Below are 27,254 nucleotides of genomic sequence, written 5' to 3'. Positions count from 1 at the left end.
AACACAGATTCCATGCCTGTAATTCTCGTCGCCACTCCCCACAAAGCACTTTCACATGACTTCTCTCGTTGAATCACTTCAACACACTTAGGAAGGCCAAGCAGATGCTATCTTCGATCTGTAGGTAAAGAGTTCTGCTGAAGCTCAGAGGTTAAGTCCTGTGACTCACCCAAGTTTGAGCAACTTAGCCAAGCCATAAGTGGTAAAGCCATGACTTGAACCCAAAGCTCCTGACCCTAAATTTAATGCTCTCCTGGCACATGGCCTTCGTCTGTCAGCCATCTCCAGAGACACATGGGGTAGGCAACTTAGATAGAAGAGGAAGTGAGATGAAAAGCAGTAGATTCCTGCCTTCCAGTCCTTGTGAACTAAGTCTTTGCCAGTCCTGGTTTGGAAAGCATGCTTCCTGAAATGAATGTGATCTGGCAAAGAACATGTTCTAGCTCAGTAAATATTGAGGGTGCAGTACAAATGGCTTATAGAATATGAATGGTACTGATGAACTGTAATTCCAAAAATAGAATCAGGAGCAACCTCTGTCAAGAATGAGTCAAACCCAGAGGATGCCTGGGACTCCAAGAAGTGGCTTCAGAAATATGGCTTGAAGGCCCAGAAGCTATCTTTTTTTGACATCCTTGCTGACTGCTCCTTTCGCCATGCTGATGGGGTCATTGATGTAAGAGCCAAACCAGAGAATGAATCCGTGCAGACCAGTGCGGTAAGTGAAGTGAACACCTGGGTAGGGCAGTGGCTTCCCTTGATGCCATGGGTGGGTAAGGCCTCCCTCAGATCAGAACCCAGATCAGGACTAAGGTTGAAAGGCAGTGGGGAGGAAAACCAGCTTGGGTTTCCCTGAAGGAAGATACCCTTGTGTTTCCCATCCTGCACTTCTCTGAATGGTACTTGTGGGAGTAGATTCTGAATATAAGTGGATTATACAATAATCATACATAAGCCAGGAGCTGAGTTTGTAGAAATGCAGGCATTATGAGTCTCAGAATTACTCAGTCTTGTCAAAAGAGAAGCTCTTTGTTTCCCAATATTGAATGGAAGAGAGAAACTTCTGGTGAAGATGCCCCAAGCAGACATTTCTGTAGTCCTCTTGTATTGTCACTCTCTTACAAGATGCGTTAATCTAGCGACTACCAGCTAGCATCTAGTGGATCCCCAATAAATATGAAATCAAATTCTCTAAAGGATTATGGAACTCTCCAAAGGTTGAGTTCCATTGTGTCAGTGGGGTCTGGAAGGAATACAGCTTGCCAAAGTGTCTGACTCTGGGTCATGACTGAAGGATAATGAATGAGTGGCTCCTAAACTTTAGCATCTGTGAGGCAGTGGTTTTGAGGTGGGCCCAGGTGATGCTGAAGCTGCTGGCCCAGAGGCCATACTCTAAGAAACACTGATGTGTAGATGGTACTCCAAAGGTTATCAAGAGTTTAGAATTATGGAAAGACTAAAAAGTATCACAAATGAAACAAAACCAGGATAAAATGAATGTTCTAAATTTATAAAACCAAAGGAAAGCTCTTTTAGAAAGTATTAAAGGCCCAGGTATATACTGTGAAGTGAAAACCAAAATGTGATCAGCAGAGTACATGAGCCAGTCAGGGCAGCCCAGCAGAGACTCCTGGAGAGGCAATCAGGATTCTCCGATATACTGTCACTGTCTGTGTTCTCTAAGTCTCCAATTCAATGTCTCGATCACCACTGAGATTTCAGTCCATCCTGCAGAGGTGAAACTCCAGTCTCTTTGCCATTCCTTAGGCTGGCTGGCCACTGGACTCAGCAGGTCCTCCTGAGAAAGGGCTCCTTCCTTGGGGGCTATGTTAGCCACACGATGTGGTGTTTTAGCCCTCTTATTGCCATGTGTTTGCAATGAACTACAAGGAGGAAGACTTAAAAATTGGGTGGAAAAAAATGCAGAATTGAGGCACCTGGGTGGCTCAGTTGGTTAAATATCTGACTCGATTTCAGCTCAGGGGTCATGATCTCTGGGTTGTGAGATCGAGCCCTGCATTGGACTCCATGCCGAGTATGGAGCCTGCTTGAGATTCTTTCTCTCCCTCTCCGCTCATATTCTTTCTCTCTCTCAAAAAAATAATAATAAAAAAGAAGAAGAAGAAAAGTGCAGAATTAACAAAGACTTGTTTCCTGGCTTATGTACTAGGATGCAGAGTAATTGCCACATTGCAGGGAAATCTCATTTGTGGGTTTCCTCCCCCAGCACAGTTTTCTGATTTTGTAGTCATTATTCAGTAATGTTATTAGTTCAGGAAATCACAGGTAAATAAATTTTCATTTTTAAAATACATCAGGCCCTGAATATTTAAAAACATCAATCCCTGTCAATTTAAACATAGCTTACTGTGAGCTGGTGACAATGTGGTAGATTCAAGTCCATCTCTAAAACTGATTTCTCCTTACTCTTTCTTGACAATTTTGAGTGAAATCTTACAGGGACAGTTTGAAGAGTCTGGCTCATACATGGGGAATTTTACCTCAAATTTCTGTTGCTAAAAAATAGCATAGTAGAAGTTGAAAAGTGTACAATACAACTGTCTTCGTTCACAAATATTAATGAAAAAGGGACAATTTTATTTTCAGCATTTGGGACTACATAGCTGAAGTTGGATTTACACCTAAAATTGTGATGTGTGTGTGTGTGTGAGAGAGAGTAACTGAAGCTGTGATATAAGTTGATTATTTAGGGCTCCCCTCAGACTCCCACTGGGCAGGACCCCCTAAATGTTTACCTATAAAAACTGATTTGTAGGGATGGATCCAGGAAACTTGTTTACACTGAGAAATAAGTAACTAAAAAGTCTCTCCTGTGTGGTACTTCTAAGATAGATAAGCAGGTATGAGGAGGACACAAAAATGTATTTCGGGCAAAGTCTAGTAACTTGATATTTGGGGGCATCCATTAAATCACATTGCATTCATAAGTGCTTATGCTGCTTGTGCACAAAGCTAGCCTTGATGTTTACAAACCCACTCTAGTCTCACCATTTATTCCCCTAACCAATATTTATTGAGCTTAGGTGCCAGGCCATGTGGTCTGGATTTGGAGTAAGAAGACCTGGCTATAAATGCTACTTCTCCAGTTACTAATTATGAGATGTTGAGCAAATAATTTAACTGTTTGAGTCTTTCTTTCTACATCTGTAAAATGAGTGGTATAACATCCAAATTTAAAAATGCATGTCTGAGCACAGTGTCTGGCACTTGGGAGATACCCAGTAGATGTTATCTTCCTTCTTTTTTTAATTGCAAACATTGTGAATCCGAAATGAGCATTCATGGAATGCCTTTGTGCTTTATACATAAGGTGAATATATGTGCTTTCCTAGCACGCACAAGAAGACAAAGTCGCCGGGCCTCCGAGAAGTTAGGCTATGAGATTGAAGCGTTTGAACTCCTATCTGCTGGGCCCTCATTCTGACACTCTGCTGTCTGACACCTGTATTCACGTAACATGTGGTCTGGTGTGTTTCCATTTGAGAGTGCATAAAGACAGTTGACAAAGGCCATGTGACAGGATTGAGAATAGGGAAAACTCTCATGTGACAAGAACATGGTGAGAACAAAAGAGAGGACATCTTCCTCCTTCCATCCTTGTGTTGTGCCTGAAATGTGGTTCTCCTGGAGCCTGTCTTGGGAACATCAGGACTGATCTCATCATGCCCTTCAACCCTGTTCACATCAGTCACCACCAGACTTCTCAATTCTTATCTCTGTGTGGCTCTGACATCCCTTCTCTGAGCCTTCTCTATTCTTCCTTGCTTCCTAAATTCCCTTCATTGTGCCCTCTGGCACTAGAAGTTGTCACTATACTCATTATAGCATCACGTGCCAGCAGAGTTCCCTTTGCCTGCTTGTCTGGGTTTTCTCTTGAGGACCTGGTTTCTCTCCCATTCGTTTAGACCTGTGGGTGGGAAAGGCAGATGGCAGCCTCCTTATTCCTCATTGCTGTTTCTTGATCATTCTCCCTCCCTCTTCCCATGTCATCAGGATGTACCACCCACAACACCTCCTGTGACTGATGTCTTTTGAGCCCCAGGTTGAAGATTATAGCTTCTGGCTGGCAGCCATTTTTAATGTCAATCTCATGAAAATGGCCCTTCCCACACCCTGACCTTTCATTTTTCTAACCTCTTCTTCTCCAGTGACTTCCTCCTACACCTCATCTCTAACACTCCTGCCACGGGCATCCCCTTGACCTTGTCATTACAAATAACACTGCCATTATAATCCACATAATCAATTCCAAAGGTCCCTCTTTTCAACTTCTTTTAAGGTCATTTCCTCTACTACCCTAATGCCAGTCTTTCAGCCCCACTGGAATTAAACATTTTGTTCTTTCTACTCCTTGTACTCTGCTCTCTCTATCCTTTTGTTCCTCTCATACATGCTCAACTACTTTTCCTCTCTTACATTATCATGCTCATCTGGTAAAACCCCAATCCTAGTTAAATTCAACTCTCAGCCTTTTCTACCTTCTAGCCATGCAGATGACTGCATCAGAAGAAACTGGAGAAAAGCACACAGCCACAGTGCCTGGCTTCCCTTTAAATTCCTGACCTCTGACTTCATATGGATCTCTTGTGCTGCCCACTGGTCCTCCTGTGCTTTTCCAATCCACTCAGATGCCCATTCTCCAAGATACCTACTATTTTCTCTTCAAACTTCAAATATCTTCTTCTCTTTGCTCACTCTCAGCAAGTGACCCTTGTTCCCATTTCGTTGAACATTGGAGTGAACAGCTATGAATATCCACTTCATATCTACAAATTCCCTAGCATTTGTGCCTATATGTTCTACCCTCATTTGTTCTAGAATGACTGAATTGTCCCCACTTCTGCCTAAGGTCAATCCCTCAATATGTGCACTGATTCCTATTCCCCATTTACTCATTCTCCCCCCTTTCTATTCTGTATCATCAATATTGTCCCCATTTCTGGTTCCTTCCCATCAGCATCAAACATGGCATTCTTCCTCACATCTTGAAAGTACAGTTTTTGCGGACACCTGGGTGGCTCAGTTAGTTAAATGTCCAACTCTTGTTTTTAGCTGAAGTCATGACCTCAGGGTCATGAGATGGAGCCCTGCATTAGGCTCCACGCTCAGAACTAGAGATTCTCTCTTTCTCCCTCTGCCCCTACCCACTTCCTGCTTGCTCTCTCTCTCTCTCTCTCCCCCAAAAAACACCCCCCCAAAAAAGTTTTTTGACCCCCATATTTACCTCTGCTTCTGCTTCATTTGCCTCATTCCTCTGCTCCTTTTTAGAATTCAGCTTCTCAATAGTTTTATATATTCCCTTTCTCCAGTCTTGCAGTTCACCCATGCCATCATGAGTGCACTCCAATTAGGCAAGGCCCCCTCTCCATCAGGCCTACTCTTTCCAGGGATATCTGAATTGCTAATTCTGGGGGTCAGTTCTCAGTCTTGCTCTTACTTGACCTACTGTCAACAGTTGGTTACTTCCTTGAACTTCTTTTGCTTACAGAGAACACACTGTCCTGTTTTTCTCCCACTTGCTCTTCTTTGTCAGTGTTCTTTGTTTCTTCTTTCCCATATCCCTGGTCTCTAAATGCTCCTCTGTACCCGTTCCCTACGTGATCTCATTCAGTCCTGTGGCTTTTACTACTGTGTACATGCTGATGACTTTGACATTTGAATCTCTAGCCCTGAGTCCTTCCCTCATTTCTACCTGACTACTCCATGTCACTGGGATGTCTGATAGGTACCTTGAACCTAGCACATCAGACACAGATCAGATCTTCCCCTTCTGGGCTACTCTTCCATAATCTTATTCCTGTCAATTCATTGCAACTCCATTTTTATAGCTCTCTGGGCTGAAAACTGTAGTCATTCCTAAGTCTTCTCTTTTCTCTCATACCTACAGCTGACCTTTGAGTAAAGGCTGTCAGTCCTGTCTTCATAACATGACCTTAATTCGAAATAACATGTCTAGAATCCAGCCACTTCCCACTATTGTCAATACTACCCCTGGTCCATGCCACCTAACTGATCTCCTGACTCCCTGCTTCTGCCCTTGACTCTCTACAGTCTATTCTCAACAGATTAACCACAGTATTCTTTGTTTGTTTGTTTTTTAAAGTCAGCGCCATACCTAACTTGCGGGGCTTGAACTCACAACCCTGAGATCAAGACCTGAGCTAAAATTGAGAGTTGGACACTTAGTCAGCTGAGCCACCTAAGCGCCCTACCACAGTATCCCTTAAAGTGACATTTTTATACATTTTAAATTTTTAAATAAAACTTAAAACTATAAATTGTGTCACTTGTCTAAGAGGGTAGATCTTAGATCATCACAAGAAAATAATTTGTAACTGTGTGGTAATAAGCGTTACCTAAATTTATTGTGGTAATCATTTTGTACTATGTGCATATATCAAATCATATTGTTTTGTTTTTAAAGATTTTATTTACTTATTTGTTCATGAGAGACACACACAGAGAGAGGCAGAGACAGGCAGAGGGAGAAGCAGGCTCCATGCAGGGAGCCTGATGCGGGACTCGATCCCAGGTCTCCAGGATCAGGCCCTGGGCTAAAGGTGGCGCTAAACCACCGAGCCACCTGGGCTGCCCATATATTGAATCATGTTGTATGTGTAATGCAATTTTATTTGTCAGTTATATCTTCTTCTTTTTTTTTTTTTAATGTGTCACTTCTCATGGTAAAGCCCTTACGTAGTTCCTTTTTCACTTGGAGGAAAAGCCAGAGTCACTTCCATTGGCTAGCAGACTATGGAGTCTGCTTCTGACTCCCCTCCTTATACTGCCCTGGCTTCACCTTATTCCTTCCCCTTGCATACCCTGTTTTGACTACGTCAGCCTTCCTAAAATTCTACAGACATGCTAGGCAGACTCTTACTCTTACCTCAGGGCTTCTATACTTACTGTGCCCTTAGACCCCTCACCAGACCTCTATATAGTCACACTATTTGTTCCTGCTGATTTCTGTTCATATTTCACGTTCTCTTTATGGCTTTTTTCAGGTTTTAACTTCATCTTCCCATCTCCTGTTCTCTGTTCTCCTCCATAGCTCTTGTCATCATCTGACCTGTTGTGTGTTTATTATCTGACTCTTCCTCTGTAATCTCAGCTCCAGAAAGGCAGGAATTTTGGTCTTTGTTTATGGATTATATTGCTGGTACCTAGAAGATTGTATTGCTGATGTCATGGAGTTGTGCTTGATAAAATCATAAATCGGCTGGGTGAGCTCTCCATGTGGGAAGCCAGTGTCCTCAGATGAGTTTTGGAGGCACCAGTATGGGGTGCTAGGTGTGGAATGGGTGTTCTTGGCTACTTTTCTTCATTTGAGGCTGGGAGTAACAATCGAAAGATGTTCTTTGTGACTTGCAAGGCCCACTTCCTCTATATAGTCCTCCTGAATCTCTAGTCCATGAGGGCTCTTTCTTCTTTGCCAGATTGCCCAGTTATTATTGTCTCAAACCAGCACTGCATGCTGGGCGTCTAGTACTCTGCCTTGCTAACTTTCTGTGTGTGTGCACATGCACACACACACACACACACATGCAGTGTCTCCCTTTGGGAAACATTATCATTATCTTCTCTGGAGCACAGATGGGATTGCACATGTCTTTCTGACCATCATTCATGACATCTGGCACAGGGCTCCATATAGAGCAGACCCAGTACATGTTTTGTTGAAACAAGAGTTGAATGATTTTACCATGGGAGTGAGTGCCAAGAGCTGTATAATAAGGCAGAGATGGGGTACCATCCAGAGACTTCTTTGAAAGTCTTCTGAGTGGCTTCTGTCCTTTGTCTTTTCCTTAGGAGACCAACAAGAAGACAATCCATGCAAAATATTGCAGTAGATTTGTCCATGCTCCCTGGAAGGATGGGAGCTTGGTCCATGTCTGCATTACCAAGGAGAAATGTACCTGGTACAGTGAGAGAATCCACACAGTCCTTGCCCAGATTCAGAAGAGGTTGGTATATTTGCAGGACAGTACAAGTTGTTTAGTATCTCTTGGAATTCAAATCTGCTTGACCTCCTCATAAAAGCTTCACCACGAGAAATAGCCAATTAACATTGTTAAATGAGGGTTGCCATCTGATGGCTTGCTGGTGGCCTTGTTAATCATAAAGGGAAATGTTTGGATCTGATTCCAAGCTGCCTTGATGCCAGTGCAGACTCTTAAAAACAGCAAACAAAAGTGTAGTTATGTTGTTTGCACATTAGTATCAAAGGCTAAGGAATGCTTTTGCTCATGTCTTGCATTTTTTTGTGGGCCACAAGTATACTGCAGATTGTATTACACCTGTCCTCTGTACTCTTGGATATTACATTTCAACGCAACTGTTAACAATGTTGTGAAGTATTTGAATACAATGCAATAATATATATGTAGCTAAAAATAACTTCACAGGATCGCTCTCAACCCTGCTGGTTCTTAAAATCTTCCAATGCTAATGCATTTGGTGTGCTAATGCTGTGACCTCAGCATCAGCCCCATGAGGATGATCTACCTTAATGCTTTTCATTTCCCTGATGCCAGGGGACAGCTTTAGACCACAAAGACCAAATCCATTTAGGTGCATGGTCTCTGAGGTCAGATAGAGTACCAGCTCTGCCACTTGCTGTATGACCCTGGACAAGTTAGTTAATGTCTTTGTGCATCAGTTTTTCCTTTATAAAATGAGAATAATAATGCCATTTATAAATGTGTATGGATTGATTAGATACTAAATCTAATAAGTATAGGCTAGTACCCAACATGCAGTAGCCACTTGAAAATGAGAGTTCCCTCCATCCTTCCATGTTTTCTGTTATAAAATCACAAACCGCAGATCCCTGTCTGCCCTTATATTAACTCTTCAGAGCCCCGGTTTCTCAAAACCCTACTGGTGATGGGTAACTCAGAACAATTAATCCTTGTGTCTGGAGTTTTCTCTTCTAATGGTTTTGGGGCTGACTTTTGGGGAGAGTAGTTTGTATTTCCAGTGTGGGAAAAAGGATACTGTTTAAAAGACATTCCACTTGGTACCTGCCAGGTCTATTTGTCCCTCTCCACCCCTACCCCAAGTGATAGGGGTTGTTGGGAATTCTCTCCCTTCTTCTGTTTTCCAGAAGTCTTTATGGAGAGTTTTACCATCTCTTTATTAAATGTTTATAGAATTCATCACTGAAGCTATCTAGGTCTGGATTTTTTTTTGTGTGGGGAGGTTTTTTTTTTTTTATTTAAAAGATTTTATTTATTTATTCATGAGAGACACAGACTGAGAGAGAGAGACAGAGACACAGGCAGAGTGAGAAGCAGGCTCCATGCAGGGAGCCCGACACGGGACTCAATCCTGGGACTCTAGGATCATGCCCTGGGCTGAAGGCAGGCACTAAACCGCTGAGCCACCCAGGCTGCCCAAGGTTTTTAACTATGAATTCAATTTCTTCACATGTACGTAGAACTGATGTTAGTAACTGATGTCATCTTTATTTTCAGTGTGCTGGAGGTTATCCATTTTATTGATCTTTTCAAATAACTAGCTTTTGGTTTCAGTGGGTTTTTTTCTGTATGGTTTTCTCCTTTGTGTGCCATTGATTTCTACTCTTTATTATTTCCTTCTTTCTCATGACTTTGGGTTTAAGTTTCTTAAGATGGATACTTAGATCACTGATTTGAGACATTTATTTCTTTCTAATATAAGTATTTACATTTTCTTCTGATATTGCTTTAGTTGCTTCTCTCAAATTATGTTGTATTTCATCCCATTCACTTAAAAATATAGAAATGCCACTGATTTCTGGGCATTGATTGTGTATCCTCACACTGCCAAATTGCTGTATGAGTTCTAGGAATCTTGGGGTGGAGTCTTGGGTTTTCTGTGTACAGTATCATGCCATCTGCTAAGAGGGAGAGTTTGACTTCTTCTTTGCCAATTTGAATGCCTTTTATTTCTTTTTGTTGCCTGATTGCTGAGGCTAGGACTTCTAGTACTGTGTTGAATAGCAGTGGTGAGAGTGGACATCCCTGTCATGTTCCTGATGTTAGGGGAAAGGCTCCCAGTGTTTCCCCATTGAGAATGATATTTACTGTGGGCTTTTCATAGATGGCTTTTAAGATGCTGAGGAATGCCCCCTCTATCCCTACACTCTGAAGAGTTTTGATCAGGAATGGACATGGAGAGGGGCATTTGACAGGATGAGCATTGGGTGATATGCTATATGTTGGCAAATTGAATTCCAATAAAAAAAATTAAAAAATATTTTTGAATTTCCCTTATAATTTCTTCTTTGAGCAAAGGTTATTTGAAATATGTTGTTTATTTCTCAAATATTTGTGGATTTTCCTGATAGCTTTTAATTTCACTATGGACAGAGAGATACTATATGATTTCAGTTCTTATAGAGACATGTTTTGTGGCCCAGAATATGAAGAAAAGCTACACATTTTGTTTTTGTTGGGTAGAGTGTATTATAAATATCTCAATTCAGGTTGGTCTGATAGTATTGTTTTGGTCTTCTATATTATTACTGATTTTTTGTTGCATTGTTCTATAAATTGTTGAGAGATAGAAGATCCTAAAAGCTACCATTTATCCCCTTCCCAACACCTGGTTGGGTTTTGTTTTGTTTTGTTTTGTTTTTTGGTTTGTTTCTTCTTATCTTTTGGTCCCCTTCACCCATTTTCCCCACCTTGCCTCTTGCAACCACCCATCTGTTTGTTCTTTGTATCTATGAATTTATTTTTTATTTTTATTTGTTTTAGATTCCACATATAAGAGAAGTGACAATCATATTTCTCTTCCTCTGTCTGACTTACCTCCTTTAGTATATTGCCTTCAAGACCCATCTATGTTGTTGAAGATAGCAAGATTTCACTCTTTTTTATAGCTGAATGATATTCCCCTGCATATATATATATGCATATGTATATGTGTGTGTGTGTGTGTGTATATATATATATATATATATATATATATATATATATATATACCACATCTTCTTTATCCATTCATCTGTCAGTGGACACTTAGATTGTTTCCATATCTTGGCTATTGTAAATAATGCTGCAATGAACATAGGAGTGACTTTATCTTTTCATGTTAGTGTTTTCTTTTTTGGATAAATACCCAGAAGCAGAATTGTTGAATTGTGGGGTATTTCAATTTTTTAAAGAGTTATTTATGTATTTGTTTTAGAGAGAGAGTGTGTGCAAAAGCATAAGGGACAGAGGGAGAAGGAGAGAGAATCTAAAGCAGACTCCATGCTGAGCATGGAGCCTGACATAGGGCTTGATCTCATGATCCTGAGAACAGAACCTGAGCCAAAATCAAGTGTTGAATGCTTAACCAACTGTGCCACCCAATCACCCCTGCTATTTTTATTTTAAGATTCTATTTATTTGACAGGGCAAGTGAGCACAAGGGGGGGTGAGAGACAGAGGGAGAGGGTGAAGTAGGCTCTCTGCTGAGCAGGAAGCCTGATGTGGGGGCCTGATCCCAGGACCCTGGAATAATGATCTAAGACAAAGGTAGATACTTAACCAACTGAGCCGCCCAGGTGCCCCTATTTTTTATTTTTGAGGAACCTCCATATACTGTTTTCCACAGTGGCTGCACCAATTTACATTCCCACCAAGAGTGCATGAGGGTTCCCTTTTTTCCACATCCTGGCCCACACTCGTTATCTCTTGTCATTTGATAATAGCCATTTCTAATCTCTGTCTTTTAATTGGAGTATTAAGGTCATTTCCATTTAATGTGATTATTTGGTTGGATTTAAATCTAAGATCTTGTTTTTGTTTTCTTGTCTCACCTGTTCTTTGTTCCCTTTTACTCTTCTACCTTCTTTTTTTGGAGTGTTTTTTTATTCCATTTTATCTCTACTTTTGGCTTATAAACTTTCTCTATTTTGTTTTGTTGTATGTATGACAGTTTTAGCATTTATAGTTTATATCTTTACCACAGTCTACCTTCAAATAATATTTCACTGCATTTATATCATAAAAATCTTACAGCTTTCATTCTTCCTCCTGTCTTTTCTTTTGTTGTACTACACTTTATTTCCATATGCTACAAGCCCACAATACATGATAAATAATCAATTGTCATATAAATAGTATTAAAATGAGAATTAATGTATTTTGCATTTATCCACATATTTGATATTTCTGTGGCTCTTTATTCTTTTGTATAGATCCTAATGCAGGTCTGTGGGTACGAATTACCTCAGCTATTTTAGTCTGAAAGACTAATTTCCTTTTAGTTTGGAAGATTTTTTTGTTTTGCTTTATATAGAATTGTAGGCTTACAGCTTTATATTTCAGCACTTTAAAAATATTTCTCCATTGTACTTTGGCTTGCTTGATTTATGATGAAAAGTCTTCTATTATTTTTATGTTGTCTCTGGGTGCTTTTTTCTCTTTGTCATTGGATTTCAAATTATATTATGATGTGTGTTGGTGGTTTTTTTTTTTCACACTTTTCTTCTGTTTAGGTTCTTTGAGCTGCCTGTATATATGGATATATTGTTTTATCAAAATTGGAATCATTTGGCCATCCTTCTCCAAATATTTTTTTCTGTTTCCAAATATATTTCCAGATATCTCCAAATATCTTTTTCTTAGCCTCTACACAAGTGTTGGACTCCTTGATATTGCTCCAGGGGTTGTTTATTCTCTATTCTTTTAGTTTTTTTTTCTCTCTGTTCCCCATTTTTTCCCCTGTTCCCCTGTTCCCCTGTTCCCCTGTTCGCAAATACAATGAAATACATTCATTTTTAAAAAGGATTTTATTTATTTATTCATGAGAGGATGCAGAGGGAGAAGCAGGCTCCATGCAGGAAGCCCAACATGGAACTCAATCTTGGGACTCCAGGATCACACCCTGAGCCAAATGCAGACGCTAAATCACTGAGCCACCCAGTCATCCCTGGTTTCATTTTAAATTGCTTTCTATTGCAGTGTCTTTCTTGAGGTTCCCTGATCTTTTCTTCTGCTAGTGTCTAATGTCTGTTAATATCATGTAGTATATTTTTCATTTTGGTTATCATACATCTCTGTAAGTTTCTTCTTATATTTTCCATTTCTGTCCTTGTTCTGCTTATACTTTACCTTGTTGGACATATGGATTATGTTTATAATAGTTATGTAACATCCTTTTCTACTAATTCCACCATTTGTGTTTTTTTAGGGTCTGTTTCTGTTGATCTGTTTTTCTTCTGGTTTTGGGTCATATTCTCCTGCTTCTTTGCATGGCTAGTAATTTTTTTACTGGAATGTAGACATTTGAATTTTACATTCTTGGGTACTGGATTTTACTGTATTTTTAAGATACATGTTCTGTGATGCAGTTATGTTCCTTGTAATCACTTTGTTCATCTGTGGCTTGCTTTTAAGTTATGTTAACATAGGTCTAAGGCAGCCTTTAGTCCAGAGCTAATTTGGTCCTACTGCTAAGGCAATAACCCTTATGAGGACTCTCCTTGATGTCCCATGTATTAAGGAGGCTTTCCCATTCTGACTGTTTGGAAGATGAAGTAGCCTGGGTAAGCTCAGATGTTAATCTATTTACTCCTTTAATGGTAATTCATTCCTTAGCTTTAATAGTTTCTTTACATGCATGCCCAGCCCATTACTTAGCTAAAATCTTTAGGATATTCTCTGCAGATGGCCAAAGCACATTCTCTCTCCTCCCCCACCCCATCCCTCCCTACCCTTTCTGCTTCTGTGTAGCAACTTCTTCTTTAGTATTTTGCCCTACAAATTCTAGTTGTCTAGCCTTGGTGAACTCTCAACTCAGTTTCAGGTATTTTTTTCCATTTGCCCAGCCCCTCTCCAGGTCTCAGCTGTGGCTATGAACTTAATTTATATCCTGTTATGGGAGCCTGAGTCCCAATCACAGAAGCAGTGCTGCTCATACAACTGTCTGAAGCTTAGTAATTATAGGGATCTGGGGTTGCTTGATACTGTCCATAAGCTTCACTGATGCTTCAGGAATGTGCTGGCATTACTAACTTGACTGTAGTCAGCAGAGTTAAAAGAACAAATGGTCTGAAGTCATAGCTGAGGGATTCAGACTATCAGATAACAGGAAGTAATTTACTTTTGGCTGTGGAACCCAGTATTGGATTTATTTTTCTGTCCTATTGATTTTCCTAGTTCTGTTGTACTTGGACTGATGATGGAGAAGTGGAGGGAGTAGTGACAAGGGAGTCAGCCTCAATGTAGGATTTTCCACAGAAAACCCACCAAGTGAGTAATCCACTCACAGAAGATTGTACATAACCAATACAGCACAGCTTGGCCTCTGTAAATGTATTATTAAGTGCTTAGGAAGATGCTGACGTTGCCCACAGGCTCTAAAAATTCACTTTCAACCTATTTCCTGCCTAGGATTAAGTGGCTACAGGATAGAAGTCAAATCCTCTTTGGAAAAGTACATGATGATTGCATCTACATCCTCATTGATACATCTCACTCAATGAAGAGCAAACTGGACTTGGTGAAGGATAAGATCATCCAGTTTATACAGGTTAGACGGAACTGTCAGATGCATGGATTTAGGGGCCTTTGTATCATGAATGCATCTGTGGCAGCCTTCACCTGCACTGGTTATGAGAGGTTGCACAGGCAGGGTTTGCACTCAGGTAAAAGCTCCCTTTTGCCCGTTAGAAGAATCATCAGTTCTCCTTTGCAAGCAGACCCTTCCTTTCTGTAACACATGGATTGCTAAGGGAGTTTCAGGTTTGCTGAAACTACGTATTGCTGAAACTAGCCGTATTGCTACGGCTTCAGGTTTTCTCTGTCCTGAAATCTGTGGTGTGCACACATCTCCATTGTTTTCCAGATGCTTTTCAGCTCAGCATTTTAATTTCCAGTATTTATTAACAGTGTTGCATGCACTGGCAACAGAACTGATGTGTGGGAGGGGTGTAGGCTGATGGTTAGAAGCTTCCAGTTCCTACTCCACCTGTGCTGCCTCTGAGTTGTGTGACCTGAAGCAGACTGCTTCCTAATTCCTAGTCCCCACACCTACAGATGGGTGTCCTGGTACTGTCACTAATTAGTGTATTGATGTGTGTGTTACCACAGAAGATAGTGGTAGGGAGTGTTCGCAAATACAAAATACAGGTTTTAATTTTATAAACCTCTGTTGGAGAAATATAGGCTGGTAGAAGGCAAGTGAATAGATGTGTAACCAAATAATAGCCTTCACAAAAACATGATTACTGAAATGATGATGCCATTTTGGATTTCTCTTCCTTAAGCAGATTGCATTTACTGTGCATATGTAGTATACCATCAATGCTAGTATTAAAGACATTTAATATCATACTATATATAAAAATTTATGCAAATGTGTGATGTATAATATATTCACACATAAATACATTTATAAAAGTGTGACCTCCAAACTGTAAATTTTATTTAAATATTTTTTGTACTAGAAAAGATATTCTCTTTTGAAGGTAATTTTTAGCTTCCAACACTGAAAATAGATATTAGTGATTAAATAGTGATTAAAATTTATCAGACTATGATCTTTACATTTTCTTCCATCTGAGTGGTGTTATGGTTAGATAATAATTCTCTTACAGGAACAGCTGAAATATAAAAGGAAATTCAATTTTGTGCAGTTTGACGCTCAAGCAGTTGCTTGGCAGGAAAAACTTGTTGAAATCAATGAAGATAATTTGAGAGGCGCTCAGTCCTGGATTAGAGACATTCAGGTAAGAAACATGGAGACTGGATCTGGGAGAAGCAGCCTGACTTGATCATGTGCTGAGTTAATTCATGCCATGGAAAGTCTTGAGAAAGGATTCTGAGCCCCAAGATGGCAGGGGTTTCACACACTTATTTTGTTTACAATGGTCACATTAATCTAAGCAGTTTAGTCACTATCTTAACATTTAGTTTAGCCTTTGTTCACACACACCATTTCCAGATCTGCCCTTGGCTCAGATCTCAGCCCCTCTATGAAGATAAATTTCAAAATTTGATTTTTTGTATTCAAACCTTCATATTTGATTTTTTGGAAACCTCATTTTTTCAAATAATATATTGCTGCTTTTTGTAAAGTAGTACACTGGTGGAAACACACAGTACAGTGTGAATGGCAAAGACCAAAAGCAAGGAGAGAGGGCAGCGGCAGGATGCAGTGAGAAAGTGAAATGATTTCTTCAGGCCTGCCTTGTACTTGGAGAAATTTAAAGCTGCCCCTTTTGGCATTTACACAGACTACTAGGAAGGAATCTCCTTTCCTTAAATTTTCTCTTGTCTTGAACTTATCTTAATTTTTTTTTAAGATTTTATTTATTTATTCATGAGAGACACAGAGAGAGAGAGGCAGAGACACAGGCAGAGGGAGAAGCAGGCTCCATGCAGGGAGCCCAATGTGGGACTGGATCCGATCTGGGTCTCCAGGATCACGCCCTGGGCTGAAGGCGGTGCTAAACCGCTGAGCCACCTGGGCTGCCCTTATCTTAATTTTTTAGAGTCCAGAGCCACATAGCATTCCAGATATTTGAGAAATGCTCAAATTCAAATTAAGGGCTCTTCTTAATAAGTCAGATACAGATCACAAACATCTTCAAAATAGTTTGGTGCCTGGGTTTTGAGTCCCAGATTTGCCAAAAAGCTACAAATGGATGCTAGAGAAGCTCCTTGAATATTTCTTGTGCTGTCATTAGGATATACCAGAGTTCCCTTGGGATTGAATTTTTTTTTTTTTAATGGGGAAAGGAAGAAATATGTTCTATAGGAAATAATGATGCCTCTAAGTAATCTTGATCTAACTGGCCACCTTATCCTGGGAAAGAATATTTAATTCATACCCAACTTGATAAATTTCTAGGATTAACCAGTGAAATTACTTGAGATATGTGCTCCTTCTTTATATAGACCATAGGTAATTGTTCATTCAGAACCCACTAATTTAGAGTTTGTCATGACAAGATATTATAAATGTAATATCATTAGATAAAAACATTAATGGATACTGCTTTGTACAAAAAATCACTAATGGAATAGAACCAGCCATTTAAATGGCTAAAAATATAACTCAAATCATTCTTTGTAAAGTATGATTCTGTTCTCTTTAAAAATCTTCATTGAAGCTCTCTTGCTTGCTTGAATGTGCAAAATGTATTTTCAAGATGACCAGATTTCTCTATATTCTTCTGACTGGTTTGGCTCAGGAATCAATACAGTGAGTTCAGGACTACCACTCAGGCGTTCTGAAACTGCCACGTGCTGGTGTTGGAGCAGTAGTTCCCCAAGGAGGCATAGCCAGTCCTGAGGTCAGAGGAGCACAAGCTGGGGCAGAGTCTCCCCACTGGTTGAGGGTAGGGTCTGGCCCAAGGCTTCTGGGGAGCAGGGACAGACGGAGCAGGTGCAAAAGAGGCACCAACTCCTGACCATCTTTCCTGTGATTCTCTCAGTTTGGCTTTCTCCTAGCTTTTCAGCATTCCCTGAACAGTGAGCTTATCAACAAGACTATTGAGATGGGGCTCAGAGAGGAGAGTTATGCTGTTTACCATCTGAGCTACATTTCTGGTGCCCAAATGCTGAAGGAGTTTATCTCTGTGTGTGTTTTTAACTTTTTTTTAAAAGATTTTATTTATTTATTTATTCATGAGAGACACAGAAAGAGAGAGAGAGGCAGAGACACAGGCAGAGGGAGAAGCAGGCTCCACGCAGGGTGCCCAACATGGGACTAGATCCTGGGTCTCCAGGATCATGCCCTGGGCTGAAGGTGGTGCTAAACCACTGAGCCATCTGGGCTGCCCCCTTTTTTAACTTTTTTAATTTGAAATCATTTTAATCTTACAAAAGAGTTGCAGAGATAACACAGAGGGTGCCTGTATTGCCCTTCAGCCAGCTTCCCTAAAGTTAACATTTGACATAACCATAATTCATTTGTCAAAGCTAAGAAAATCACAGGGGGCACCTTGCTGGCTCAGTTGATAGAGCACGTGATTCTTGATCGTGGGATCCTGAATTCTAGCCCCATGTTAGGCTTAGAGCCTACTTAAAAAAATTTTTTTTAAATAAAGTCTGTTTAAAACAAAGCAAAAACAAACTAAGAAAATCACATTGCTTCATTCCCAGACTTTAGAGTTCATTAGTTTTTCTACTAATGTTACTGTTCTGTTCCAAGATTAAATCCAGGGTCCCACACTGCATTTTTTTTAAATTTTATTTATTTATAGTTAAAATATTTTATATTAGTTTCAGGTATACAACATAGTGTTTGACAATCCTATACATTACTCAGTGCTCCCCACAGTAAGTTCAGTCACCGTCTGTCACCATATGATGACATTACAATGTTATTGACTGTATTTCATCTGCTGTACTTTTCATCCCCATGACTTATTTATTTGGTAACTGTAAGTTTCTACCTCTTAATCACCTTCACCTCTTTTCATCATCCCCCCACATTACATTTAGTGGCAGAGTCTCCTCAGTCTCTTCCAGTCTGTAACATGTCCTCAAGTGATTCCTCGTCTTTCATGACCTTGACACTCTTTTGAAGAGTATTGATCGGGTGTTTTGTAGAATGTCCTTCAATTTGATTTTTTCTGATGTTTTCCCATGGCTAGTTTGGGGTTACCACAGAAGTGATGCGTCCTTCTCAGTGCATCATGTCAAATAGTACATGATGTTGATATGCCTTAATACTGGTGAAATTAACTTTGATCTCTTGGGTAAGGTGGCATCTGCCAGGTTACTCCCCTGTAAAGTTACTATTTTATCTTCTTATAGATAATATATGTTTTGGATGAGATTCTTTGAGGCTATGCACATATCCTTAGCTTTTGTTTTGTTTTTAAAGATTTTATTTATTATTCATGAGAGACACAGAGAGAGGCAGAGACATAGGCAGAGGGAGAAGCAGGCTCCCTGCAGGGACCCTGATGCAGAACTTGATCCCAGGACCTCAGGATCATGATCTGAGCCAAAGGCAGATGCTCAATTGCTGAGTCACCCAGGTGCTCCATATCCTTTGTTTCTTAAACATTTACCCACCAATTTTAGCATTCAGTGGTGGATCTTCTCTACAGCTACTGTGCTGTTCTAATGGTGACTTTCTAGTTCCTCTATTCCTTTTATATTTATGTGTTAGAATTCTTCTGTAACTAAGAGTTTTCCCTTTCCCCCTTTTTTTATTCATCAATCATATATTTATTTCATTATGGATTCATGAATATTGATTTACTCTTTCAATAATAATTCAATACTATTGTTATTTATTTTGTTACTAAGCTTGTTCCCACTTTGGCCTTTGAGAACTCTTTCAGGTTGCCCCGTGTGTCCTTCACATTTGCATACATCTTTATTTTTTTTCCTTGAATACTTCCTTATTTTCTGGCACTGTGAGATGTTTCATGATCATCTTCTATTTTCCCAGCCTCAACCCTCGAGTTTACCACTTTTCCAAGGAACCTTTATTTCTTTTATTAGAGAATGGTGTTTATAAGCCAAAATCTGGGCACTTGGATATGCTTATTGCTGCTACTGGACTCACTGGTTCTAGGTCCTGTCAGTGGACAGAGATGGGAAATATATGTATAATAGCCCATCTATATTCCTATAACTATTTATTTGTATTTTCATTAAAAGAGAAAAATAAAACCATGAGTTCCTACTAATACCTCTTACACCAATCCAGAGCCACAGGATTTCTTTTTCTTTCCTTTTTCTTTTTTTTAAAGATTTTATTTATTTATTTATTCATGAGAATACACAGAGAGGAGAGAGAGAGGCAGAGACACAAGCAGAGGGAGAAGCAGGCTCCATGCAGGGAGCCTGATGTGGGACTTGATCCTGGGTCTCCAGGATCACGCCCTGAGCTGTAGGCGGAGCTAAACCGCTGAGCCACCGGGGCTGCCCCTGTTTTTCTTTTCAACTAGAGTCCTTTTATTTTTTCAACTCTAATCTTTTATATATATATATATTATTGGAGTTTGATTTGCCAACATATAGCATTACACCCAGTGCTCATCCTGTCAAGTGCCCCCCTCAGTGCCCATCACCCAGTCACCCCATCCCCCCGCCCACCTCCCCTTCCACTACTACTTCTTGTTCGTTTCCCAGAGTTAAGAGTCTCTCATGTTCTGTCACCCTCACTAATATTTCCCACTTATTTTCTCTCCTTTCTCCTTTATTCCCTTTCACTATTTTTTGTATTCCCCGAACGAATGAGACCATATAATGTTTGTCCTCCGATTGACTTACTTCACTCAGCATAATACCCTCCAGTTCTATCCACGTTGAAGCAAATGGTGGGTATTTGTCATTTCTAATGGCTGAGGAATATTCCATTGTATACATAGACCACATCTTCTTTATCCATTCATCTTTCGATGGACACTGAGGCTCCTTCCACAGTGTGGCTATTGTGGACATTGCTGCTAGAAACATTGGGGTGCAGGTGTCCTGCCATTTCACTGCATCTGTATGTTTTGGGTAAATCCCAGCAGGCAATTGCTGGGTCGTAGGATAGTTCTATTTTTAACTCTTTCAGGAAACTCCACACATTTTTCCAGAGTGGCTGTACCAGTTCAAGTCACAGGATTTATTTATAATGGATGTATTTGCTTATTTGTAACTTCTTTGCCTGCGAAAAACCTGATTCTCATTACATGTATTTACTCATTTTTTAAACGCTAGTATACACATAAAGTAGTTTCAGAATTTCTAACCCATACTCTGAGAAACAAATTTATGAGCTGGAGTGCACTGTTTACACATAGTTCCTTCTCTATTTAGCCTTACAGTATCTAGCCAAAAAATTATTTTCTAAAGATAGTAAGTCAGATATTCTTTTACCCAACTACTTCAGTGTGGTTATGTCATTCATTAGTATGTTGGTTTCCCCCACCCCCGTATCCTAGCTGAATTGTATTTTAATTTGTACACGGCACTTTTTTGTGTACAGACCTGTGGATTTTTAACAAATGAATAGAGTCATGTATATACACCTCTCTGACCAAAGATCCTGGGAAAAGGTAGACCCCACAGAAATCTAGTGAGAATCTTCAAACTCCATTCCACAATGCAGGCCCTGGACATAGTCCAGTTCTTTGGAGGCGGTAACAGTAGGAAAGTCATGGCTATCCTAGTCCCTGCTCTTCACCTCAGATCCTATAAAGTGGTCTGTCTGCTGGTAGCTACAAAATTCCAGCTGCCCAGTTGCCATTTCACAACCCAAGTCTTGTGGGCAGTCTGATCCACTAGAAACAATGGCACCAGTACAGTCCTTGGCCAACCATGCCCCCATGCCACAGCACTGTATGAGTGATCTGATGTGTTGGCAGCAGCAACAGTAGCAACATCCCAGGCTGTCTCAGACTGCACTCCATGCCTGGGGTATGGGCAGGTGGTCCCATACAACTATAGCAGTGGCAGCAGCAGAGCCCGCGGCACTTCTAAAACCAGGTCACCTGTAGATAAAGTGACCTGCCAGCAACAGCAAAGTCCCTGACTGTCCCAGCTTCGCAACTGGGGCACCAATGGGAAGTCCAGTACTGCAACAACAACAAAGGCAAAGCTTTGTGTCTTCTTGCTCTCAACTCAGTGGTATAAATAGAGTCAGGCTCAGCAGCTTCTGCTCCTATACCCCAGAAGGTCACCTAGCACCATTAGACAGCCTAGAGATGTGCCTTTCCTGGGCTTCCTACAGACAGCACCAAATAGGAACTGAGTAGGAGCCCCAGCAGCACAAGAAGAACAAAGCAGACCAGAATAGGATTGCATGGGGTAGAAAATTTAATCGTCATTGGAACTAAAGCCCACAAACATAGGCTAAAATAAACATGCTAAACCTGAACAGGGTGAGTGCCTGCTAAATGACATTTAAATGGAAATAGTCTCCTAACATAGTAACCAAATTGTCTAGGACATAAAAACATCACTCAGCATACCAAGATCCAAGAAATCTATGTTTGAATGAGAAGAACAATCAATTGATACCAATACCAACAGAGCCTTAGAGGTCTATGGGACAGTAAAAAAGATGTAATATTCATACCATCAGAATTCTAGAAAAGAGTGTGGAGCTGAAAAAATATTCAAAGATGTAATGGCTAATGCTCCCCAGATTTGGTGAAAAGGCAAAAACTATAATTCAAGAACCTAAGGAAACTCCAAACAAGGTAAAATCAAAGAAATCCATACCACGACACATTATGTTTAATCTTCTGAAAACTAAAGACAAAGAAAAATCCTAAAAATAGCCAAGGAGAAATAACACATAAATTATAAAGGAACACCAATTCAAATGTCAACAGTTTCTCATCTGAAACCATGAGAACAGAAGAAAGTATACAACATTTTTCAAGTGCTCAAAGAAAAGAACTGTAAGCCATGAATCGTCTTTCTGGTGAAAATATCCTCAGGGTTGAAGGAAAAGGAAAATGAAGAAAATCTGATGCTGGGAGATATATCCTTAGAGAATAGTTAATGGAAGCTCTCCAAATAGGAAGAAAACTTGGACCTTCAGAAATAAAAGAAGAGCAGGTGGAACAGGTGGATATAGAAGTAAACATGGTAGAGAATCTGTCCTCATGAATTGCTTTATTCATGTTTTATGGTTCAAGCAAAAGTTTAACACCATCTAATACAGTGTATAATAAATATAGAGGAAGTATTTCAGACAAGGAACTAAATGGAAAGGATAGTTTTTACACTTAACTCGAAGTGTTAAACCATCAGTATCAGTATGCTGTGATAAGTTACACATATGCATAAGAAAATACCTAGAGCAACCATGAAGAGCACTACATAAGGCAACACACTCAAAAACATTACAAATAAATCAGGATAGAACACTAAAAAATGTTCAAATAATCCTTATGAAGGCAAGGAAAAATAAGATATAGGAGAAACAGAGGAGATACACAAAAAACAAAAATGGGAAACTTAATTAAATGTCTATAATTATATGCAAATGGTCTAAATATGCCAATTACACGATGGAGGTTGGAGAGTAGACAAAAACATGACCCAACTGTATGTGGTCTGTAAGAAACTCCCTTCAAAAATAATACAGGTTGAAAGTAAAAGGGTGGCAAAGATATATAAACACTTACTTTTAAAAATCTGGAGTAACCATGTTAATATTACATAAAGTAGAGGTTAAAGCAAAGAGAACTACAAGAGACATAACAATAATAAAAAGATCAGTCCAACAAGAGGATAACAATCCTAGCTACACTCTTGGTGAACACAGCATAATATATAAACTTGTACAATTATGGTGTTGTACATCTAAAACTAATGTACCATTATGTGTCAGCTATACTTTAATTTAGAAAAAAGAAGACAATAATCCTAAATATGTATGCACCAAATAAGAAAGCTTCAAAATACATGGGACAAAACCTGATGGAGTCAAAAGAAATGATAAATATAGCAATTCTAGTTGGGGCCTTCAGTACCCTACTCTTAGCAGTTGATAGCCCTACTAAAGAGTCAGGAAGGATTTGGAAGAACTGAACACCACCATCAACTAACTGTGTCTAATTAACATTTATGGAATGCTCCATCCACCAATAGTATACATATTCCTTTCTAACAAACATTGAACAGTCTCGTAAATAGACCATATCTTGAGTCATAAAACAACCCTTAACAAAATTTTAAAAATTGAAATCATACAATATTGAGTCACACAGATGTTTTCTGACTGTAGTGGGATCAAACTAGAAATCAGTAATAGATACCACGAAAATCTCAGAACACTTGGAAATTAAAGAACAGGCTTTGAATAGTTCACTGATCAGAAAGGAAATCACCAAGTTTAAAATTTCATAGAATTTAATGAAAATTAAGCAAAACATGAAAATTTGTGGAATGCAGATAATACTGTACTGAGAAGGAATTTAATGCACTAAAAGCCTACATTAAGAAAGAGGAAATGGGGGATCCCTGGGTGGCGCAGCGGTTTGGCGCCTGCCTTTGGCCCAGGGCGCGATCCTGGAGACCCGGGATCGAGTCCCACGTCAGGCTCCCGGTGCATGGAGCCTGCTTCTCCCTCTGCCTGTGTCTCTGCCTCTCTCTCTCTCTCTCTCTCTCTCTCTGTGACTATCATAAATAAATAAAAATTAAAAAAAAAAAAAAGAAAGAGGAAATGATTTCAAATCAATAATCTGTGTCCTTATGTCAAGAATTTCTGGTCTCTCTTTTCATGGATGTCTATATAGCAAACAGCCTTGGAAAGCAGCAAAAGGTGGCATGCTTAATATCCAGTATAAAGATAATATCTTATTCCAGAGCAAAGAACAAGCATGCTTACAGTCCATTATAGAATATTCAAGGTCCCTCCACTTTAACATAACCTACTGTGTGTACAAGTGTCACTTAACCCTCTTCCCATCACCCTTTGGGAATCGAGGCTCAGGAAACTGGTGCAAAAAAAAAAAAGAAAACCCCCAAAAACAAAAACAACAAAACCCTGATGTTCTGGCCACTGCTATGTGAGTGGTAAAGTCGTTTGTCGGTGCCCCAGGAGGCTTGGATCATCTGCCAGCACCCACGTTAATTTGCAAGTAAGGTAAAATCTCAGGCCCTTCACAGCTTTTGATGTATATTCATGCAAAAACTTGTAACCAAATGTTTGTAACAGCTTTATTTATAAATGCTCAAAATGGGAAATGACACAGATATCCTTCAGTAGGGAATGGATAAACAATTTTACGTCTATACAATGATGGGTGCTACTCATCAATAAAAAGGAACAAACTTTCAATTCATGAAATAACTTAGGTAAACGTTAAATGCATTTGAAAGAGGCTTGACCCAAAAGGCTGCATACTGTGAGGAAGACGTAGAGGTTAAGTCCAGTTTCCTTACTTGGACTCTGAGGGGTAGAGTACCTCATTACTACTGGGTAGGAGTGGATACTGTTGGCCAGGGGGGACTTGTTACTTCTGGTGAAGATGAGAGTCTTGGCTCACTACTTCACCTTCTCTGCCACCACCCTGGTAGGAGTGTCAGGGCATTTTATTTTATTGATCCTACTTGACCTTCTTGGGTCCATGGTTTATATCTGTTACTGTTTTTGGAAAATTCTCAGCCATTCCTTTTTTTTTAGTTATTTCTCCTATCCTGTTTTCTTTGTTGTGTTCCCAATTATGCACATGTCAGACCATCTGATATCATCCCACAGCCCTTTGATGCTTGTTTCTATTTTGATTTACTCTTTGTATTCATCTGCATTACTGTGTTTTTTATTTTTACTGTTTCCATTCAATTATTTCTTAAGGTTTCCATCCCTCTGAAATTTCCCATCTGGCCTTCAGTGTTGTTCAACTTTGCCATTAGAATTTTTCATGTATTAATCACAGTTTTTTAAAAAGCCATTAGAAACAACAAATACCCACCATTTGCTTTGACATGGATGGAACTGGAGGGTATTAGGCTGAGTGAAATAAGTCAGTTGTAGAAGGACTAACATTATATGGTCTCATTCATTTGGGGAATATAAAAAATAGTGAAAGGGAATAAAGGGGAAAGGAGAAGAAATGAGTGGGAAATATCAGAAAGGGAGACAGAACATGAGAGACTCCTAACTCTGGGAAACGAACAAGGGGTGGTGGAAAGGGAGGTGGGCGGGGGGTGGGGGTGACTGGGTGATGGGCACTGAGGGGGGCACTTGATGGGTTGAGCACTGGGTGTTACGCTGTATGTTGGCAAATTGAAGTCCAATAAAAAATAAATAAAAATAAATAAAATAAAAAAATAAAAAATCTTCTTTCAAACATTTTCAGCCTCTGTTTCCTATCTGAATTTGTTTCTGATGAATGCTTTTGTATCATAGCAATATGTTGGGTTTTGGCTTTTTAGTATGCTTTGTTGTTGTTGTTAGAAGTTGGACATCATGTATAGTATATAGAGACTGAGGTAAATATTATTTATGTCTGGAAATGAGCATACCTTTCTTTTGGAGGGTAGAGGGGTATAGTTAATCTAATCCAGAGTTGGGCTAGGTTTGAGGTTGGTCTGTTACCATTACCTTTTGCGCACTGTGCCCATCATATTCCTGTGGTGGTACTTGGGGTTACGGTGGGAGATGATGTGCTAGAGACCCGTTCTTCAGTGTCTGCTCCACCCTCAGATTGTCATTTTCAACTCACATTGGGCTGCCAGGAGAGTCTGTCTCTTATAGGTTTCCTGCCACTCAGTGTTCATAGGGGAGTGCAGGAGTGGGTGTTCTCTGAATGAGCCTTCATCTTAGATGGCCTGGTCTCCCGGAGGCTTCAGGGTGTGTCCCTCCCAGGAGTTCGGAGCCTGACACCTAGGCCGGCTTCTTCTCCAGGAGTGGATGGTTTAGTTTTTTCCCCTTCCCTTTCCTCTGCTGTCCTGGATTTTCACCAGTGCCCTAAGGGTGACTGTGTTACCCTCCTCTCCCCCTACTACACACATTCACACATAAGGGCTTTTGTTCTGAGGGTGAGGTAGAGGATGAGGGTCTCTTGTGTCCTTGTTCCTCTCCCCCAGTTCTGCACCATGAAGACTTTTTTGGGCCAGTCTTTTCTGTGAGCACCCTGTGGCCTTTGTGGCAATAAGCCTTCAAGAGGGTGCAGATTTCCTTAGATCTATGGCCCATGGACCTTTACCTTCTCACCAGTATATACCTGGCTAGCCTCTACCACTTCCTCAACCACCCCAGCCCAACTCTTCTTACTGGTATCTATCTGCTGCATCTCATCCCAGAAGCCAGGGCTTGCATTTCACTGGTCTCTGCAGGTGTCTGTCTGTTCTCACAATTTGGGGCAGGTGAATTGCCCAGTGATCTGAGCACTCTGATGAGCGATACAAAAGGCATTTACTTGTTGATCGTCTGGCTTCTTCTTGTTACAAGTTTGGCAGTAACACTCTTGACTCTTGATATCCTTGGGCAGAAACTGCAGGAGTTTGAAAAACTTAGAGTTTCTTTGCTCTACCCCAGATTGCTGATGTTACCATGCTTATGTTTGAATAAATCCTGGTGTGCCCTGCCAGGCTTGTAATCAGACTCTATGTTTAAGCCGTGTTGACAGCCGAATGAACAGTAACTGAGTTAGTGCCTCACACATAAACACACAAAGATAAAGTTGCATTAAGAGCTGTGTCGTCATGACAGGAAATCCATAGTCCTGGCTTCTAGCAATCCTGGAATTGTCTGGATAGAGGTTTTTATGGCACACCCAGGGATTTGGCTCCTGGGAATTACTGAGTTTAGATTATTACCCCAATATTATTTTATCTTTT

General features: G+C 40.1%; 1 protein-coding gene across 1 annotated transcript in view; it reads left to right on the top strand.

Moving 5' to 3' along the window:
* The window catches only part of VWA3B (von Willebrand factor A domain containing 3B), a 201,851-nt gene that overhangs the window by 74,798 nt on the left and 99,799 nt on the right, over positions 1 to 27,254 (top strand). The window contains 4 exon segments of the mRNA XM_072742949.1: positions 522 to 718; positions 7,831 to 7,985; positions 14,391 to 14,529; positions 15,596 to 15,727. Coding sequence (XP_072599050.1) covers positions 522 to 718; positions 7,831 to 7,985; positions 14,391 to 14,529; positions 15,596 to 15,727 — 623 coding nt within the window.

The sequence above is a fragment of the Vulpes vulpes genome, chromosome 16, assembly GCF_048418805.1.
Source record: "Vulpes vulpes isolate BD-2025 chromosome 16, VulVul3, whole genome shotgun sequence".
NCBI lineage: Eukaryota > Metazoa > Chordata > Mammalia > Carnivora > Canidae > Vulpes > Vulpes vulpes.
The sequence above is the reverse complement of the archived record's forward strand: the minus strand, read 5'-3'. Positions and strand labels throughout refer to the sequence as shown.